This window comes from Neoarius graeffei, chromosome 14 (assembly GCF_027579695.1).
Source record: "Neoarius graeffei isolate fNeoGra1 chromosome 14, fNeoGra1.pri, whole genome shotgun sequence".
Classification (NCBI taxonomy): domain Eukaryota; kingdom Metazoa; phylum Chordata; class Actinopteri; order Siluriformes; family Ariidae; genus Neoarius; species Neoarius graeffei.
In genome coordinates this window covers 25,315,118-25,336,672 of record NC_083582.1, presented here as the reverse complement: position 1 = coordinate 25,336,672, position 21,555 = coordinate 25,315,118, and the positions used below count along the sequence as shown (strand labels likewise).

Below are 21,555 nucleotides of genomic sequence, written 5' to 3'. Positions count from 1 at the left end.
TGGCATGGAGTCGATCAGTCTGTGGCACTGCTCAGGTGTTATGAGAGCCCAGGTTGCTCTGATGGTGGCCTTCAGCTCTTCTGCATTGTTGGGTCTGGCGTATCGCATCTTCCTCTTCACAATACCCCATAGATTTTCTATGGGGTTAAGGTCAGGCGAGTTTGTTGGCCAATTAAGAACAGGGATACCATGGTCCTTAAACCAGGTAGTGGTAGCTTTGGCACTGTGTGCAGGTGCCAAGTCCTGTTGGAAAATGAAATCTGCATCTCCATAAAGTTCGTCAGCAGCAGGAAGCATGAAGTGCTCTAAAACTTCCTGGTAGACAGCTGCATTGACCTTGGACCTCAGAAAACACAGTGGACCAACACCAGCAGATGACATGGCACCCCAAACCATCACTGACTGTGGAAACTTTACACTGGACCTCAAGCAACATGGATTCTGTGCCTCTCCTCTCTTCCTCCAGACTCTGGGACCTTGATTTCCAAAGGAAATGCAAAATTTACTTTCATCAGAGAACATAACTTTGGACCACTCAGCAGCAGTCCAGTACTTTTTGTCTTTAGCCCAGGCGAGACGCTTCTGACGCTGTCTCTTGTTCAAGAGTGGCTTGACACAAGGAATGCGACAGCTGAAACCCATGTCTTGCATACGTCTGTGCTTGGTGGTTCTTGAAGCACTGACTCCAGCTGCAGTCCACTCTTTGTGAATCTCCCCCACATTTTTGAATGGGTTTTGTTTCACAATCCTCTCCAGGGTGCGGTTATCCCTATTGCTTGTATATTTTTTTCTACCACATCTTTTCCTTCCAGGGCGGCACAGTGGTGTAGTGGTTAGCGCTGTTGCCTCACAGCAAGAAGGTCTGGGTTCGAGCCCCGTGGCCGGCGAGGGCCTTTCTGTGTGGAGTTTGCATGTTCTCCCCGTGTCTGCGTGGGTTTCCTCCAGGTGCTCCGGTTTCCCCCACAGTCCAAAGCCATGCAGGTTAGGTTAACTGGTGACTCTAAATTGATCGTAGGTGTGAATGTGAGTGTGAATGGTTGTCTGTGTCTATGTGTCAGCCCTGTGATGACCTGGCAACTTGTCCAGGGTGTACCCCGCCTTTCGCCCGTAGTCAGCTGGGATAGGCTCCAGCTTGCCTGCGACCCTGTATAACAGGATAAAGCGGCTAGAGATAATGAGATGAGATGAGATCTTTTCCTTCCCTTCGCCTCTCTGTTAATGTGCTTGGACACAGAGCTCTGTGAACAGCAAGCCTCTTTAGCAATGACCTTTTGTGTCTTGCCCTCCTTGTGCAAGGTGTCAATGGTCGTCTTTTGGACAACTGTCAAGTCAGCAGTCTTCCCTATGATTGTGTCGCCTACAGAACTAGACTGAGAGACCATTTAAAGGCCTTTGCAGGTGTTTTGAGTTAATTAGCTGATTAGAGTGTGGCACCAGGTGTCTTCAATATTGAACCTTTTCACAATATTCTAATTTTCTGAGATACTGAATTTGGGGTTTTCATTAGTTGTCAGTTATAATCATCAAAATTAAAAGAAATAAACACTTGAAATATATAAGTCTGTGTGTAATGAATGAATATAATATACAAGTTTCACTTTTTGAATGGAATTACTGAAATAAATCAACTTTTTCATGATATTCTAATTATATGACCAGCACCTGTAAGCCTAAGGGGGTAGTTTTCGCTCCATCTCATGGATCTGCCTCTACTTACCAATAGCCACTAGCGAGGTCCAAGGTGAAGAACCATTCTGCTTTGGTCATAGAGGTCAGTGCCTCTTCGATTCTAAGAAGGGGAACGGCATCTTTGTGAGTAACAGAGTTCAACTTAGAGCCCTGCACTCCCGCGGGAGTCCCGCGGGACTCGCGGGACCCGCCGCAAAGCAGTGCGGCACGGGACAAATTTTGAAAGCTCATTGCGGGCGCAGGCGGGAGCAGGAGTGCACATATGCGGGCGCGGGCGGGAGAGGGAGTGCACATATGCGGCGTGGGTGGGAGCGGTGATAAGCTGCAGTCCCGCTAACTAAAAACGTGTTTGAAATAAAATTTATAAATTATTAATTTATGTCTATCATATATAATTTGTGCTGGATATTTTATTTGGCATTAATAAAAACATTTTTAGATGCCTAAATTTGCAGAGAGAGTCAGATTGCCAGATTGAGTGAGGAATGGCATCTTAAATTTGCCATTGATCACTTTGATCACTCTAATGACTCGCCGTTCACATCCAGCCTCCAGTGGCCCACACTAACATGATGCTTCAATGACACCTTAGATGAGCTGGTCATCAGAATTCTGATTCTGATTCTGATCCAGGAGAGGATAAATAACTCTCATTCGTTTCTCGATTCCTTTCCTCTTCCGTGTTTGAGATCTCCGTTCATGGCAGAAGAGCAGAGCTCCTTTACTGAATCTCACAGTGCTTCAAAAGTAAGTGCTGCTTTAAAAAGAGGTACATTTACCGTTAAAAAGTCAAGAGTCCTGAAATCTTAGGATGATCAATGCAAATGAAAGACAATACGTGACGGAAGCTGTGAAAGAGATGACCGAGGAGTTGGGGTTTGATGTCCAAACTGATGAAAGCGCGGAGCCACCTCCACCTAAAAAGGTCACTTTTCGTGAGTTTGAGGAATGGGAGGATGTCGGTGCTACGGGTGCTGAATCGAAGTCTTTAAACTCCGAGATTGATGATTATCTGAAAGTGAAACTCATTGGATCCGAATCACACCAATCTAAAGATATCCTGCTGTGGTGGAAAAATCACTGCTATGACTTTCCCACACTTGCCAAACTGGCACGGCATGTACTGGCCATTCCAGGTTCCAGCGCACCATCCGAGCGCGCGTTCAGCATATGTGGTCGCATACTGGAGGAAAGGCGCAGTATGTTGAAGCCCTCAACAGTGAACAGTTTGCTGTTTCTCCATAGCTGTTCAAAGAACCCGATAGCCTAAGCAATAGGCTTAGTTGTTTCGTTTACCTGCGTTTGATCTTCTCATTTTTCTTATTCATATTCAAACAAGGTCAGCTATGTTATATTGAGTTTAACACTTGCACGGAGGCTCAAGCCCAAATAGTTTTAGAAATGTGCAACCATAGCCCTATAATGGCTACAGTAGCCTATACTGTCGATTTTTTTGTTGTTGTAGGCTAGGACTGTGTTTTGTTATAACATTTATATATACTATGCTTATAGGGTATTCTATAGGATATTCTAGTTAGAAATGCTTTACAAATGTAAACTGGGTTAGCCTAATGTTTTGTATGGCTGAACAATAAATATACCAAATTTCCACTTGGAATTACGTGCTCGCCTGTCTTTTATTATTATTCTCATCTCATCTCATTATCTCTAGCCGCTTTATCCTTCTACAGGGTCGCAGGCAAGCTGGAGCCTATCCCAGCTGACTACGGGCGAAAGGCGGGGTACACCCTGGACAAGTCGCCAGGTCATCACAGGGCTGACACATAGACACAGACAACCATTCACACTCACATTCACACCTATGGTCAATTTAGAGTCACCAGTTAACCTAACATGCATGTCTTTGGACTGTGGGGGAAACCGGAGCACCCGGAGGAAACCCACGCGGACACGGGGAGAACATGCAAACTCCACACAGAAGGGCCCTCGCCGGACCCGGGGTTCGAACCCAGGACCTTCTTGCTGTGAGGCGACAGCGCTAACCACTACACCACCGTGCCGCCCCTTTATTATTATTATTAGTGCTGTAAAAAATGTCGCGTTATTATCGCGTTAACTTGACTCAATTTTAACGGCGATAATTTTTTTTATCGCGAGATTAACGCTCTGTGACATGATGTAGGTTTTTCATAAGCTTTTTTTACACCTTGTGGGAATGTGTGCAGATTTTTAAAATATTTTTTTCTTTATTCTCCATGATCCCTTCTTTTTAAAAACACCAATTTTAAAAATAAAAAATAAAGATTTGAATAAGACAAGCCAAATTGGTGTTTTTAAAAAGAAGGGATCATGGAGAATAAAGAAAAAATATTTTAAAAATCTGCGCACATTCCCACAAGGTGTTACGGTGCTCTGAAAATGACATCCAAAATGATTTGTCAGACTTGTGAGGTCTTCTGTTCAAACACTGATAGAGTTTCCTTTCTGTTTATTGCTTTTTTTGAGAGTGTTTCTACTTATCTCAATAAGGGAAAAAAATCAAGAGCCTATGTTGGGTAAAAATATGTCTTCTGAAGGCCTAAACAGAGCACAGCCAAACACTCCAATAAAATTTTGATCATCTTTGAGGGAGTGCTATGACCATGCAGGATCATCCAGACCCAAAATGACAGTTTTGCTACATACTATTCCTATTTATGTACCAGCATGCAAAATCTGAGCCTCCTACATGGTTTAGTTCTTGAGCTATGGGCTTGTGAACTTTGACAAAAAAAAAAAAAGTCTGAACAAAATTGACACCCACCTCCCCCAGTAAAACTGGCTGTAACATGGAAAGTATACATCTGACATTCAAATAAATTTAGTGTTTCTCCTAGGTAACATGGGTACATCTGGTGATTTTTTCAGAATTTTTTGAGACCTAAGGCCCCGGTTGAATTGACGTGGAATGACCCTGCAGGCAAGATATCATAAATGAAGTATACCATATCATATACAGAATACACAGAATGGATTTAAGTGTATGTTTCATTTGGGTTCCTGCTCATGTAGGAGTAGAAGGAAACAAGGACGTAGACATATTGGCAAAACAATCAGTGAAATCGCAAACAATTCATCTGCTATGTAAAGCTGAGGCTAAAACCATCATTAAAAGTCAAACAGAAAAAGTATGGCAGGAGTACTGGAACACCAATGATACAGAAAGACATCTCTACAATATACAAAAGCATGTGGGTGCTGGGAGAAACAGAAGAGAGGAAACCATCATCAGCCATACAGCACTCAACAAGACACTTCATATAATAGGAAAACACCCGACTGGGTTATTCAGACATTGTAATCAGCCAGAATCGGTGCAGCATGTGGTAGTGGAATATGACTTCTACAAGGAACTAAGTGAAGCACTTAAAGAAATAAAGCTTAACCTCACACTAGAGAATCTCTTAGGTAAGGGTTGCTTTACAATCAGGGTACAAAGTTTGTGTCACAGGGGTCCAAAATTCAAATTGATTCAAACTGGTTCTTGTACCAGTTTTTAAGTGAAGGACAAATTAAAGAACAGATTTCAGGTCATTTTTTTTACATATGTGTATGGTAGTTTTGTGTAATCTGCTATTAGATGGGAGAAACAAATGAAGTGATTCTCGGAGAGGACATTTTTTTTTGACAATTCAGAATCCACTACTTCCATAGTGCTTTTAAATATAAGGCTGTAAACTTTGTGTTAGTTGTCTCTAATATTTATGTCCCAATATCTTGACCACATTTTAGGATGAAAATAATCATTTTAGATATGTTATTTTATATTGAAAAATTAGCTGTCTCGGCGAGGACTTTTTTTTTTTTGACACAATTACATACTAATTTGATCAAAATAGTCTGAAAACTTACTGGAATTCAACATTAAAACTTAACTATGTTTCCAATGATATGGAACCAAATATTTGTTTTATGGTATAAAGAATGATTTAAGTGCATCCCTTTTGGAGCTACCTGTGGTCAAAAAAGGACTTTTTCTAAATTACACAAGTAATTTTGCTAAATATGACATATATTGCCATACATTCACCAAAAATAACGTGATCAAATTTTTTTTTTGCATGGTAACTAGAGCTATCACAGGGCTACAATAAACAACCAAGTTTATTTAGTCAAGCCTTTTGATATCGAAGATAATAAGTGTTAAAGTCAAGTCAAGTCAACTTTATTGTCAAATATGCTATACATGCTCGACATACAGCACAGATGAAATTTCAGTCCTCTCTGACCCATGGTGCAAACAGGCAATGCAATAAATAAAAATAGAATAATAAAAAAAATCAACAACAAAATAAACAGTATAAACACTCTAGATAGGAACTAGACATAGACTAAACACTCAAACAATATAAACAGTATAAACACTAGATAAGAACTAGACAAAGACTAAACACTCAGACAATATAAACACTAGATATGAACACACATAAATTGGTTCAAATAACCAAACAGTCAAGGTAGGGTGACCATTTCCATAACACCAAAAAGGAGGACATTATTTGGATGGGGGGTCTGGGGGCCCTCCCCCAGAAAATTTTGTATTTCTTAGATGCAATTTCCTGCATTCTAATCAATTTTAGGGTGAATAATGGCAAATCCCATCTGATTCATAGCCCTCAAATTTTTATGTAAACCACAGTGTCAAGATTGAAAATGGATTATTTTTATGCAAGTCACTCAAGTTTGGTGAAATCAACATCGCAATTTTGTAGGGTTAAAGATTATGATTGTGGGGAAAAAAGAGTAAGGTCAAAGCATTCATAGTATTTATTATAATTCATCTATTAGCTCTTAATTGGCTAGAACACACAGTATTTATATTTATTAAAAACATTGTGGAGTTAACAAACCACTGAAATTATACTTAAGGTGCTGAGTACCAAAAAGCACAACATTTGTAGATTCTCAAAGAACAAATAGGCAACATAACCAGCAACATTATAAAACGTTTTAAAGCATTCACAGTATTTATTATAATTCATGTATTAGCTCTTAATTGGCTAGAACACCATATTTGTATTTATTAAAAACATTGTGGAGTTAACAAACCACTGAAATTAAACTTAAGGTGCTGAGTACCAAAAAGCGCAACATTTGTAGATTCTCAAAGAACAAATAGGCAACATAACCAGCAACATAATAAAACGTTTTAAAACAGTATATCATGCTTCAGTCTTTCAGTGTCTTCAGAATTCGTAGGTGTCTTTGTGTGTGTGTGTGAGTGAGAGAGAGAACAGTCAGACTCTCTGAAGTAGCCAACAAGGCACGCGCCAGGAAGATCATCAAAGGATAGAGCGCAACGCGTTCTAGAACGCAACCCCTCGCGGTGCAGAGTTCGCATTGCATGCCAAAAAACATCGAGCCATAGACTCTTTATTGTAGATTACTAGTGTGCAGCACAGATCTGCAGTTTCCCTACAAAACGTTACTCTAGAACTCTGCTCTTCCAGTCTGGCAAGTCGATATTATATAATTCCGCTCATCGTCTCTAAAAGGAGGACAAATGTGCGTCCGGCTTGATGCTGCGCCGGACGCCGGACGGTCCGGCCTAAAGCCGGACGTCTGGCCACCCTAAGCAGTGTTGCCAGATTAGGCGGTTTTAAGTGCATTTTGGCGGATTTGAACATGTTTTGGGCTGGAAAATGTCAGCAGTATCTGGCAACACTGACTAAGTCAAGGACACTTGAGGTATAGCAGGTAAACATGAAATAAGCAGTATAAACAAACTAGCAGCTGTTAAGATGAGGTAGTGCGGAATAGTGAATAAATGTGATTTTTAGCTTGCGTACCCTGATTGTAAAACAACCCGTAAGGCATTAGGACATATATATGGCCAACTAATAACATTTTTAAAAGAAACAGGTGCAATAGAGAAAATTTAGGGTGTTTTCCCCCCCTGCCAATTTTCTGTTCCACACTCCAATCCAGTAGGTGGCGGTAATGCACCTTTAAGCTGGCATGCCAACCGCCATTAAATCCAAAAGAAAAAGATTTGTTCGCGAGTCAGTTATTGTAGGCCTTTGCGGAAGTGTACTCATGCGCAAACAACGCGAAAGTATGGCGACTACCAGTGAAAACCTCGAGTGTAAAGAAAGCACTTTGAGGAAAAGACACAAAGGCGAAACTCTTAATTTGGTCAAGCGGTCAGACAGCAGCAACAGTGAAACAGTGAAACAAAATGAGAAACCTTATAAGAAAGAAAAGGTTCTGTTGGAAACAGGGACTTACTGGCTCACTAGGATTGTACTATTGCGGTCTATTGCCTTCATGTATTGTGAGTGTTAGCCTACATATCGTTTCGCGTTCTGGTTTAAAATGATTATACCAAAAATTTAACCTTCCTTTTCTGGTTATAAACCGCTTGGTTCTAGCTCGTCCAGTGGGAACTAGGGGTCAGCAGAAGAAGCCATGCACATCAGTGTTTTTAATGTCCGTGAAGTTGCATCCCATATGATCAGTGAACAAAATTATTTTGATTCGTTTGTGCACAGAAAATAAAATCTTTGTGCTTATATTGTTTTCGAGAAATTAACTGTTCAGTATTTTAATGACCCAGCACCCCATTAACGTAGGGTGACCAGAATTCCCGAGTCTAAAACCGGGACACTTTGCGCGTGACCGTGATACTCGTGCACGCACACGCGTTTTGATGTAAATATGCGCCGGCTCAAACCATGGCTCAGACACGTGCTTTTATCATTTTGTAGAAGCACACTTTTATCAACATTTCAGAGTAGGTGTTCAAGTATTTTCTTGTTATCTACGTGTACTTCTATCACAATTCAGTTAAAGTAAGAAAATCAGACAACAGATGTGATGATGGGAATAGGCCAATAGCCTAAATTTCAACTGATTTATTTCACCTTTGTGAAAACGCCAAGAAAATGCATTGCTTGCATATTAACATCAACATTTTATGCGATTATTTTTTTTTAAACAATAGGCTATGCATTGTAACAGGAACAAGCGCATGAGCCTAATCGTTGTCACCTCTGAACCTTTACCCACCTCTGTTTAATCTTAACCAGTGGAGGCTATTAACTATTTTGAAAACGTGAACCCTGAGTTGACAACAGCATCAAAAAGTCAAGACAATCTGTGATACAGATTAAAGACAGATGAAACAGATGAAGGACAACAAAAAATGTTTCAGAAACACAGCCACCCACCCTAAAGAAGATGCCATTTTATTGCATATATTTACATGATGAGTGAATTTGCTCCAGTAGCGCTTTATTGCCCGAGAGCCTGCTGTGAAACTGTGAGCAAGTATCGTCGAAATTGGCCCGGGTAATGAGCAAGACTTCGAGAGTAAGCACGGTCATGCGATTCCTCTCATCAGTCCAGGTGTTGCTCATGAGTGAAAATATTCGCTCAACTGGAGCATTGGTGCCAGGTAGGCACATAGCAAGCTGGCAAAGCTGGCTGACATTGCTGTAAGGAATCTCCCTACTCTTGAAGTGCGCGAACATCTCCGCCCAGTGCTCATCCGTGCGGCATTGTCGCGTAGTAGTTGACAGCCGCTAGCGCAAAAAAACGTTATAACGTGGCCTCTATATTGCAATACTGTACAAATAGATACATTGTAAGGTTGACTGCGCACACACGCTCATTGATACTGAATTGCTAGAAGCTTCACTGACATCTTGTTGGCTATGTATGATCACTGTAACCGGGACAGTTTGTTAGTGTTTGGTGTAAACCGGGACATTTCAGCGTCCCGACGGACCTTTGTCGGGACTGGGGACATGCAACTCAAAATCGGGGCTGTCCCGGTCAAACCAGGACGTCTGGTCACGTTACATGAACGCCCAAATAACTCCAAACATGTCTGATTTGTTTGTGCAAAATAAACGTACGTACTTCATTAATTGGGTGTTGAATGACGTCACGTGCCAAGAAAATAACCTTTAATAATAGCTGAAGAAATTAAGAAGCACCTGTTTATTTTGCCTGCACAAACGAATCAAAATGCAAAATAATTTTATTCACATATCATATGGGGTGCAACTTCACGGAAGTTTTTTTTCCCCCCTTTTAATGTTACAAGTGACCACTAGAGCGGCGGCGACAATTATCGACACCTTCATGATCTTTTGGCCATTGCAAAAGTAGAAAAAACTTTCAATAAGTAAATTGTGCATAAATAATTACTTAAACTTCCACTGGACAAAAATGAGTTGATTCCTGATTACTTAGCGTATCAGAACACATAGCACCGTTGTCCACAGTTATCGACACCGTTCCACAATTATCGACATCCAGATGATTATTTATTTAAAAAAACAGTATGTGGTGTAGTGGTTAGCGCTGTCGCCTCACAGCAAGAAGGTCCAGGTTCGAGCCCTGTGGCTGGCGAGGGCCTTTCTGTGCGGAGTTTGCATGTTCTCCCCGTGTCTGCGTGGGTTTCCTCCGGGTGCTCCGGTTTCCCCCACAGTCCAAAGACATGCAGGTTAGGTTAACTGGTGACTCTAAATTGACCGTAGGTGTGAATGTGAGTGTGAATGGTTGTCTGTGTCTATGTGTCAGCCCTGTGATGACCTGGCGACTTGTCCAGGGTGTACCCCGCCTTTCGCCCGTACTCAGCTGGGATAGGCTCCAGCTTGCCTGCGACCCTGTAGAACAGGATAAAGCGGCTAGAGATAATGAGAATGAGATGAGTATGTGGTATTAACAAAACATAGTTTTTATTTAAAATTTGTTTCACATAGATTTATATTTAACACAAAATATCTTTTCTATAAATATATGGATTAATGTGTAGTAATTCTAATGTTTGTAAACAAATGAACTGATAATGTTTAACCTGTGTCAGAAAATCTTTTTATTCCACTTTCTACCCACTTTCTAAGTATTTTCGTAGATCACATTTTCTTAATCATTCATTGTTGTTTGTATTAATTTCTAGTTTTGTAGTTTACCAGTAAATGTCAACAGGCAGTTGACATTGTAACCACATGAACATCCAGGTCAAAGGTCGCATGTAAATCCTCGAACCAAAATATAAGATGTCTACTGATATTGAAATATGTGGTAGATATTTACAACAAACTGCAAAAAAAAAATCTGAATGGAATAGAAAAATCAAGCATATAATTTTTAATATGCTAGGAATTTAATTCTGGTCTAATTCTATTTCTTGCAAAAGGATTCCAAATACTCTATAAGCATTCCATTCTGTTATGAATCCTCCATCCATTATCTGTAGCCGCTTGTCCTACAGGGTCGCAGGCAAGCTGGAGCCTATCCCAGCTGACTATGAGCAAGAGGCAGGGTACACCCTGAACAAGTCGCCAGGTCATCGCAGGGCTGACACATAGAGACAAACAACCATTCACATCTACAGTCAGTTTAGAGCCACCAATTAGCCTAACCTGCATGTCTTTGGACTGTGGGGGAAACCAGAGAGCCCAGAGGAAACCCACACAGACACGGGGAGAACACGCAAACTCCACACAGAAAGGCCCTCGTCAGCCGCTGGGCTCGAACTCAGGACCTTCTTGCTGTGAGGCGACAGTGCTAACCACTACACCATCATGCTGCCCTGTTATGAATCAGAAAAAAAATTATTATATATCACAGCACTTTTATTTTTTTAAAGTACTTCATCTATTTCAACAATGTTACACAAAGATCGATACATAACAGTTGTAAATGTCACTTAATTCCACAGGGTGTCGATAATGGTGGACACCGGTGAAAGTGATCACTATTATTGACACCTCATGTGACTTCTCAAACGTGCATTTAGATACAAAATGGTGACTATCAAATGAAAAAGTAAGAAGCAAAGTAGGTTTCGGCAAGGATATCATGAAACATCGGTGAATTTGATAAGTAAAAACATGTCCATAATCTTTCCACCATGCTTACCTGCTATGATAACGTCCAGATTTTCCTCAGATTGCTGATTGTGCTAAAAAAATTCCATCTTGGGTAACAAGCTGTGTCATCAGCCGACAAGATCAAAGGGCAAGGGGGGGGGGATCTTCTGGTTGATTAATTAACCAATAACTGTTGTAACTGAAACTCACCTTTGTAAAATTGTTTTTTATTGGTAAATCTGAAAAGGTGTCGAGAATTATGGACTGCTGATAATTGCAGCCGCCGCTCTACTTTTAATGTGACACATCAGTGGGCACTATGTCGATGACATTACAATATTAGAACAGGCACTTGTGATGTAATGTAATTAATGTAAATTATTTTTCCACTCAATTACAACAGTGCTTTAGTTATATTTTCTTTCTCTAGTTGTTGCCTTTTCTGTGGCTTACAACCAGAACAAACAGCTGATTGGGGAGAAGGGCCTCACACCTTGCAAAGACTACCTGCGTAGTGTCAAACGTTATGTGGGTGGCAAGATCAGCATGGCTGCACTCACATACACTCCCACTATTTTGTGGTTCTTGGACTGGGAAGACATGAATGCCAACCTAGATGGCATTGCCTTGGCAGGATTGGCACTTTCTGGCTTTGTCCTCTTATTAGGGAAGGCCAACATGATTATCATGGCAGTGCTGTGGATCCTATATCACTCTATAGTGAACGTTGGACAGCTGTGGTGAGTAACAGCACATAGACACAACATGTGTGTCATTTAACTTGATGTAGTCTAGTAACAAGCAGATGTTATTGTAACTACAATGTCGAAGGATAGATGTTTAAGGTATTTGATCCTTGAATTTTGTATTAAGTCCTTGGTAAGTTAGACCAATATCTGCCTTCATTTTTATAAGTAAATACAACCCTGATTCCAAAAAAGTTGGGACAAAGTTCAAATTGTAAATAAAAACGGAATGCAATGATGTGGAAGTTTCAAAATTCCATATTTTATTCAGAATAGAACATAGATGACATATCAAATGTTTAAACTGAGAAAATGTATCATTTAAAGAGAAAAATTAGGTGATTTTAAATTTCATGACAACAACACATCTCAAAAAAGTTGGGACAAGGCCATGTTTACCACTGTGAGACATCCCCTTTTCTCTTTACAATAGTCTGTAAACGTCTGGGGACTGAGGAGACAAGTTGCTCAAGTTTAGGGATAGGAATGTTAACCCATTCTTGTCTAATGTAGGATTCTAGTTGCTCAACTGTCTTAGGTCTTTTTTGTCGTATCTTCCGTTTTACGATGCACCAAATGTTTTCTATGGGTGAAAGATCTGGACTGCAGGCTGGCCAGTTCAGTACCCGGACCCTTCTTCTACGCAGCCATGATGCTGTAATTGATGCAGTATGTGGTTTTGCATTATCATGTTGGAAAATGCAAGGTCTTCCCTGAAAGAGCCGTCGTCTGGATGGGAGCATATGTTGCTCTAGAACCTGGATATACCTTTCAGCATTGATGATGTCTTTCCAGATGTGTAAGCTGTCTATGCCACACGCACTAATGCAACCCCATACCATCAGAGATGCAGGCTTCTGAACTGAGCGCTGATAACAACTTGGGTCGTCCTTCTCCTCTTTAGTCCGAATAACACGGCGTCCCTGATTTCCATAAAGAACTTCAAATTTTGATTCGTCTGACCACAGAACAGTTTTGCACTTTGCCACAGTCCATTTTAAATGAGCCTTGGCCCAGAGAAGACGTCTGCGCTTCTGGATCATGTTTAGATACGGCTTCTTCTTTGAACTATAGAGTTTTAGCTGGCAATGGCGGATGGCACGGTGAATTGTGTTCAGAGATAATGTTCTCTGGAAATATTCCTGAGCCCATTTTGTGATTTCCAATACAGAAGCATGCCTGTATGTGATGCAGTGCCGTCTAAGGGCCTGAAGATCACGGGCACCCAGTATGGTTTTCTGGCCTTGATCCTTACGCACAGAGATTCTTCCAGATTCTCTGAATCTTTTGATGATATTATGCACTGTAGATGATGATATGTTCAAACTCTTTGCAATTTTACACTGTCCAACTCCTTTCTGATATTGCTCCACCATTTGTCGGTGCAGAATTAGGCAGATCCTCCAGGATTTTGCGATGTTGCGATTTGCAAATTCAACGCAAATTCAACCAATCCCCGTGAATTCAGGGCGGTGTTGCAATTATATCCCATCACCGCAACTTTCCCGCAAATTTGACCAATCGTTGGCGTCGTCTTGAGGTGACGTCGACAAACTACCTTCCGCCTTACTTCCAGTGTTGCCAGATTGGGCGGTTTTAAGTGCATTTTTGCTGGTTTTGAACATATTTTGGGCTGGAAAACGTCAGCAGTATCTGGCAACACTGCTTACTTCCATGTTTCCGTTCAAGAGAAGCAGCATGTGTGAGTCAGTGTTTATATAGGCTTAAATTCTGTTACTGAAAGTGTGTTATGTTTACAGTGAAGGACTGTGTGCACTTTACATTATTTTTTACTTAATACAAGAAATTAATGGATGCCAACATTTTTGCCAAAATGGTATTTTATTTTCCATTGTTTAGGCAGCTTCATCATCATACTGTGAGATTCTGTTCAAATTGGTTTTTTTTTCTCTTCTATGAAGCCTGAGCCATTTATTTTATTAGTTTATAATTATTGTTTAATTTAGTCTTCAGGAGAGACTGCCTGCACACAGTACTAGTATTAATAGTTTTTTTTCTTACATGAAAGCTGAGGCATTTATATTATATTTTAAGGTAACTTCATGTTGTGCTGTGAGGTTCTATGCACTTTAACTTTTGAACCAACAGGTGCATTTAAAGTAAAGCCTATTTTTCTGCATTTTTGTAGTCCTGGTAATCTTTTATAGTGGTAAAGTTGTTTATAGGACCATTTCTCAGTGTCTTTGTTTTTTTAATCAATAGTTTTTCAGTAATAACTTAATATTTAACATATCACTCAATTTTAATCACAAAAAGAGAAAATCACAACAATTTCTCGCAACTTTCACTTCCTCCCACAATGTAATTGCAACAAAAACCTAAAAAGCACTGCAACTTTCATCGCAATTTTTTGGAAAACCCCCCGCAACATCAGACATTTTAGCCCACAACAATCACAAAAATGGCCCACGAAATCCTGGGGGGACTGATTAGGGGGATTGGTGATCCTCTTCCCATCTTTACTTCTGAGAGCCACTGACACTCCAAGATGCTCTTTTTATACCCAGTCATGTTAATGACCTATTGCCAATTGACCTAATGAGTTGCAATTTGGTCCTCCAGCTGTTCCTTTTTTGTACCTTTAACTTTTCCAGCCTCTTATTGCCCCCGTCCCACCTTTTTTGAGATGTGTTGCTGTCATGAAATTTCAAATGAGCCAATATTTGGCATGAAATTTCAAAATGTCTCACTTTCGACATTTGATATGTTGTCTATGTTCTATTGTGAATACAATATCAGTTTTTGAGATTTGTAAATTATTGCATTCCGTTTTTATTTACAATTTGTACTTTGTCCCAACTTTTTTGGAATCGGGGTTGTATAACACTTTCGAATACATCAGTTATAGTATGCTCTTTTCTTTTTGCTTTTCAGGTATTCCTTTGGTAAGTAAAATAATTTATCAGAATTTATAAAAATTGTAAGGTCAGCACTGTTCTTTCAGAACTATTTCCTTTTCTTTATGGCTTTGAGTAGTCTTTGCCATTAAATATTGAGGAGATGAGATTCTCAAATGTAATGAAGGCAGAATGTTTATAACATGAGGCAAATACATGCCTGCAGGCCAAATCCAGCCCAGCACCTTGTTTCATTTCACCCAAAATTGGAAAACATAATACTGAAGAATTCATAGCAGATTCGTAGTGTAGTAACCGCATGCTTGCATGCTGCAAGATCTCACAGCTCACACTCCTGAAATGCAGGTGAAAATCAATGCATGTGCTGCGCTTCATGTAAGTTACTTTGGACAGTGACACAATTTTTGTAATTGTGCATCTGTACACCACCACAATGAATCTGAAATGAAGCCATCAGGAAGTGTTTTATTCTCTACAGCGGTTATATTCTCTGTTTACATTGTAGTTTTGCTAGTTTTACAAGTATTTTACCAAATGTATCAGTTTTAAATAAGTATGCATCATCATGTAGCATATAAACGCCCCAGTGATGCTAAAAAGAAAGCACACGCTGGAACTAGACTGCATTTCCACAGAGAAAACGCAAAGTGTGCTTGCTCAGCCCTGGCAAAGTGTCACAGACAGAAACTGAATCAGACATGACACTTCATGCTGCAAAATCTTTTTTTCACACGATCTACAGAAAGTGTGTGTGTAGTGTATATGGCTGCACGCTCTAAAATCTTGCCTTAAAATGACTTAACTCACAGCATGACATGACACTTCACAGTCTAAAATCTCTGTTTTAAACCATGCCACACACTCTCTGTTAATCTACCCAGCACCATGTAGATCATGTAAAAAAGAGTTTGCAGCACGAGGTCTCATTGCCTGATCCAGGTTCTGTCGGTGACACTTTGTCATACATATACACACACTTTACCACACACAACTTCTGCCCCCCAAAGAATTTAGACTGTGAGGTCTCATGTCTGATCCAGTGACACTTTGCCACAGCTGAGCAAGCACACTTTGCATTTTCTCAGTGGAAATGCAGTCTATTTCCAGCTTATGCTTTCTTTTTATAATAATAATAATAATAATAATAATAATAATTTCAACTTATATAGCGCCTTTCAAGAAACCCAAGGACGCGTTACAATTATAGACAAAGAAAAAAAATAATAACAATAAAAATAATAAATAAATAAATGAATTAATAAATAATAAAAAAAATAAAATAAAAGTAAAAAGTCCACCAAGTAGGAGTCAGGATGTAATTCCAGTGGTGTAGCAGCCACAGTCCCACCAAAAGGCGCATGAAAACGAGTCCCACATCTCCAGCACCGCCGCCGTGACGCCGTCAGCAACATCGCTCAAACACCACGCCGTGGATCCACAAAGCGAGCACAGAAGCTCCGCCACGCAGAGCGCTGGTGTGTCCCAAACCGCCTGCACAGCCACTGCGACGCCACCGAGCAACATCGCTCGGAACATCACGCCAAGCATTAAAGCGCAGAGCACTGGACAACCACGAATGTTAAATGAGCAGCGAGCTCACTGCAGTCCACAGCTGGGAGCGCAGGCATCACCCACAGCGAACCAAGGCCTAGAGGGAACCAACGCCCAAAACTGGGTCCAGAGCTACACCACAACTGGTGGACAAAACACTCAAACAAACATCAAATTACACAAACACACAGAAAAAATAAATAAATAAAATGAAAATTGAAAAAGAAAGAAAATAAAAATAAAATTAAAAAAAGCTCTGGTGAGAAGCGGCAGCCAGAATGCGCACGACGTACTCTCAACCGGAAACGGAAACGAAAAAAAAAAAACTTTTTATGATCACTATGGCATTTATATGCTACACAACGAGGCATACTTATTTAAAAACTAATAAATTTGGTAAAATACTTGTAAAACTAGCAAAATTACGATGTAAATAGAGAATATTTAGCTGAGTTGTTCCAAGCGACCACTACCTGACATCAACGCATATGTCAAGTCCATGTGGCATTTTAAAGAAAATTCATTTTTCTCGAACACTATTTGGTCTCTGAAAATGAAAGTTTGATTTTTGAAATCTGTGATTACTTTTACTTAAAAAAAGTTTGAGAATAAATCCGCTGGAGGATCCCTTTAATACTTGGCTGCAAATGCTTTGCAGTCAATGACCACCAGAAGTCTGAAACCCATGGACATCACCAAATGCTGAGTTTCTTTTCTTGAGATGCTTTGCCAGGCCTTGACTGTAGCCATCTTCAGTTGCTGCTTGTGTGTGGGCCTTTCTGCCTTGAGTTTTGTCTTCAGTAAGTGATAAGCAAAGTTGGTTGGGTTGACTGACTTGGCCATTTAAGAACATTCCATTTCATTACCTTAAAGAGCTCTTGAGGTGCTTTTGCAGAAATTTTTAGGTCATTATCCATCTACTGTGAAGCACTGTCCTATCAGTTTTGCATCATTTGACTGAACCTGAGCAGAAAATATACCTCTATACACTTCAGAATTCATCCTGCTACTTCTACCAGCAACCACATCATCAGTAAAAATAATTAAAGGCGAGAGTCTACACTTCAGTCATATTTTGATAGCTTCATTTCAAATCTATTGTGGTGGCCCGCAGAGGCAAAATTATGAAAATTGTCATTGTCTAAATGCTTATGGACCTGACTGTAATTATGAAATCTTTTCCTGATCTGTACAATTAAATTGGTAAGCATGATCTGCTTGTGCATTTCAGGTGGATGTCAGACAATAGAGTGGTGTTGACATAAATTAATTATTTCATTATTTAGGGCAAAATCTACCATCAAGCAATCTTTCCATATTAATAATGTTGCTATGAAACACACGTGACACTTCCACCGAAAATTCTTAAAATAGCATGTTAATACCCTCACCTCACCTACAGTTGTGGTCAGAAGTTTACATACAGTGACATGAATGTCATCTTGTATATGAATGTTATGGCAATATTGGGCTTTCAATGATTTCTCTGAACTGTTTGTTTTCTGTGGCGAAATGATTGTACAACATATTTCTTTAATAGAAAAAAAACCTGAATTTGGTGTAGAAGTTTTAATTTATTTTGGGTTTTCTGTAATCAACACAGGGTCAAATTATACATACTGGGTCAAAAATTTACATACACTCACTTAGATTATTAATTCAGAGGTGCTGAGACTTCCAAAATGTCTCTTATCTTGCCAAGGCCTTTTAACTTCCTGTTAGTGATTATAATTGACTACAGCTGGTAGCTTCTCTGTGCCTTCCTAAAAAGGGTTTGTTTACAGCACTCATTGGATTGACCAACACACAACACAATGGGAAAGTCCAAGGAGCTCAGTGCAAATCTGAGAAAGAGGATCGCAGATGTACACAACTCAGGAATGTCTCTTATACCCCTTTTCCACCAAATAAGTTCCAGGGCTGGTTCGGGGCCAGTGCTGGTGCTGGTTCACAACTCGTTCAACTTGCGAGCCAGCTGAGAACCAGTTTGCTTTTCCATCGCTCGCGGTGCTAAGGGAAGCCACATCATTACGTCACTGTATACGTCAGTTACGTCATTGTATACGTCATTACGTCGCTGTATACATCAGTTACGTCGCTACGTTTGCATAAACCTTGGCGCAAATATCGAAGCAAAAACAACACGGAAGAAGCAGCAGCAACAACAATAATAATAATGGATGACTTCGCGTTTGTACAGCTGCAGCTTCTCGTCGCTTAAAAATGGCGATCTTTCGCGGTCTTGTTATTGTTGTTGGTCTTAACAACTCCGCGCCCCCCCCCCCCCCCCCCCCCCCCCCCCCGACGTAAGCGGTTCTTTCCTCTGGCCCAGCAGAGAGTTGGTGCTAGCCTGGAACCGGTTTTTCTGGCCCCAGGGCCAGTTCTTTGTCAGTGGAAACAGAAAACCCGGTTCCAAACTAAGCACTGGCCCCAAACCAGCCCTGGAACTGCTTTGGTGGAAAAGGGGCATTAGAGCCATTTCTAAACAACTGCAGATCCTCAGATCAGTTCAAACAATTGTATGTAAATTACTGGGAGGTGTAGTCACTTTGCCAAGCCACTTTGCTTAAAGAAAACCCAAACTGTCACCCTCAGCTGAAAGGAAATTGGTTTGGATGGTCAGGAACAACCCAGAAACCACCATGGCACAGCCCTGCCATGAACTGGAAGCTGATGGATCACTGTCTACAGTTCAGTAAGTTTTATATCACTATGGACTAAGAGGCTGCTATCCAAGAAATAATCCCCTGCTCCAAAATTGACACCTTCAAGCTTAACTAAAGTTTGCAACTGACCACATGGACAAAGAAAAAGCCTTCTGGAGGAAAGCTGTATGGTCACATGAGACAAAGATTGAGTTGTTTGGCCACAATGACCACAGTGTACAGAGGAACACTGTACCAGCTGCAAGCCTCAATGCCAGGCATTGCCCAAATGCCTGATTTGCCTGACCAAGATGCTCGGGCAGAAATATTTTAGCGAGTTAGGCCCGTTTGGGCGCACCTATGATCGGCTTCTTTAAGCACAAAAATGATTTTCGAGCGAGTACATTACAAAAAACAAGACGTATTAACCAACATCCTCACCTCCCCTGTGATTGCTGTTTTGTTTTTTTCTTCCTGATTTGTAACGGCGATTCTGATTGGCTCACTTCAGTCATGCATGTGCATTTGTGCTTTTCATTACTATGATTGGTCGCTGGTGCCCTCTACGTTTTCCCGGGTTGACTTCAGGACGTCCACTGACGTCACATTTACCTTAGCAACAGTCGCTACCCGATGCCTGCAGGGCAAGCAAACTTTGTTCACATACTGAAGCCAAGCGAAGATGTCCAGCATCTGTTGCTGTTGTTCGAAGAAAACTACAGCTAAAAAAGCTCTACTACCAGATTAGTTGGATAATCTTAGTCAAAAAGAAGCGAAAGATAGATATTCGTGGAAATTAGAGTTTATTAGTGGTTATGATCTGTACAGAATTCCTCAAAATGACTGGAGTGACAGTGCAGATTTGTGGCCTACCCATGTTGGAATGTACCTTCTTTTTCCTGAAAAGTCTCAACACAGAAGAACAGTTTAAAACAAGCCCTGACTTCAGCCCTTTTGAAAATATAAGGACCGTGCTTATAAGTCGAGTCCATGCCAAGAAAAAAAAATTTAATTGAACTCTACCAATTCTGCCATGAAGAGTCATGAAATATCCAACCAGAATTCTGCCAGAAACTTGTTCATGGTAAACAAAAAATGTTTGGTCAAGGTGAATCTTGCGAAGAGACATTTTACTCAAATATTAGGTGTGCTGTATGTAAATTCTTGACCTGAATGTATACTTTTGACCCTGTGTTAATTTCAGAAAACCCAAAGAAAATTGTGCACAGTATTCTAGTTTTTTTTAAAGATGTATGCTGTACAATCATTCTGCCACAGAAAAAGAACAGTTCAGAGAAATCATTGAAAACCCAAATATTGCCATGACATTCATATCCAAGATGATATTCATGTCACTGTATGCAAACTTCTGACCACAACTGTAGGTCGTCCTATGGGACGCCCTACATCTTTGGCACATCCTGGCGAAAAAAAAAGTACTTTATTGTATTTAAAGCAGGGATCCCAGACGTCCGCTATTTAGCGGAATTCCGCTATTTTTCTAGCCAAAGTGGTGGTGGTTTTTTTTTTTATCTCTTGTATATCCGTTAAAAATATGTTTGTTTAAGTAAAATGACCAGCAGAATACGTTCTGATTTGGTTTGCTTGTTTAGCGATGTTTTTGTCAGCTTCGTTTGTTCTCGTTGACATTCGGGAACACTCGGAAGTTAAATTGATGTAAATACCGCGAGACTGTACGCGATAGAACGAGAAAACAATATGGCTGCACCCATTTGCTAGAAAATGTGTTTTAACTCCGTTCGTGCTTTTGTTTCTAATGCGTTGAACTTAATTCAATATGCAGGGCTGTGAAATTTCCGCGGATTCTGTCGCGAGAAATATCTTCACAAAACGTCTATTTTTGCATTAAAAATCATTGGGGGGTTCTAGTCGGTTTTAATCGCCTTGCACGAGACTGGCGGCTCAATACAGCCGGACTCGCGGAGTTTTATGCTAGTTGAGCGTGGAACACGTCTAAACTGCAACTCAGGAGCAGTGTTGCCAGATTGGGCGTTTTCAAGTGCATTTTGGTGGGTTTTGAACATATTTTGGGCTGGAAAACGTCAGCAGTATCTGGCAACATTGCTCAGGAGTGCATGACAGAGCTAAAAATAGCTATTGTGTGACCTGGCACCGCGTACGTGAATTTTGTACTTACAGGGTGCAAGATCAGACATAGTTAAGATGCCATCAAAAAGGAAAGCTAAGGAGGTGTTTGAGA

General features: G+C 40.5%; 1 protein-coding gene across 2 annotated transcripts in view; it reads left to right on the top strand.

Annotated features, from left to right (window-relative positions):
* The first annotated feature begins 7,723 nt into the window (after positions 1-7,723).
* lmf1 (lipase maturation factor 1) overlaps positions 7,724-21,555 on the top strand; it is a 136,908-nt gene continuing 123,076 nt past the window's right edge. For both annotated transcript variants that reach the window (XM_060939469.1, XM_060939468.1), the window contains exons 1-3: positions 7,724-7,963; positions 11,944-12,253; positions 15,155-15,165. In XM_060939469.1, the coding sequence (XP_060795452.1) occupies positions 7,726-7,963; positions 11,944-12,253; positions 15,155-15,165 (559 nt within the window). In that variant the 5' untranslated portion in view covers positions 7,724-7,725. The remainder of the gene's footprint in view (positions 7,964-11,943; positions 12,254-15,154; positions 15,166-21,555) is intronic.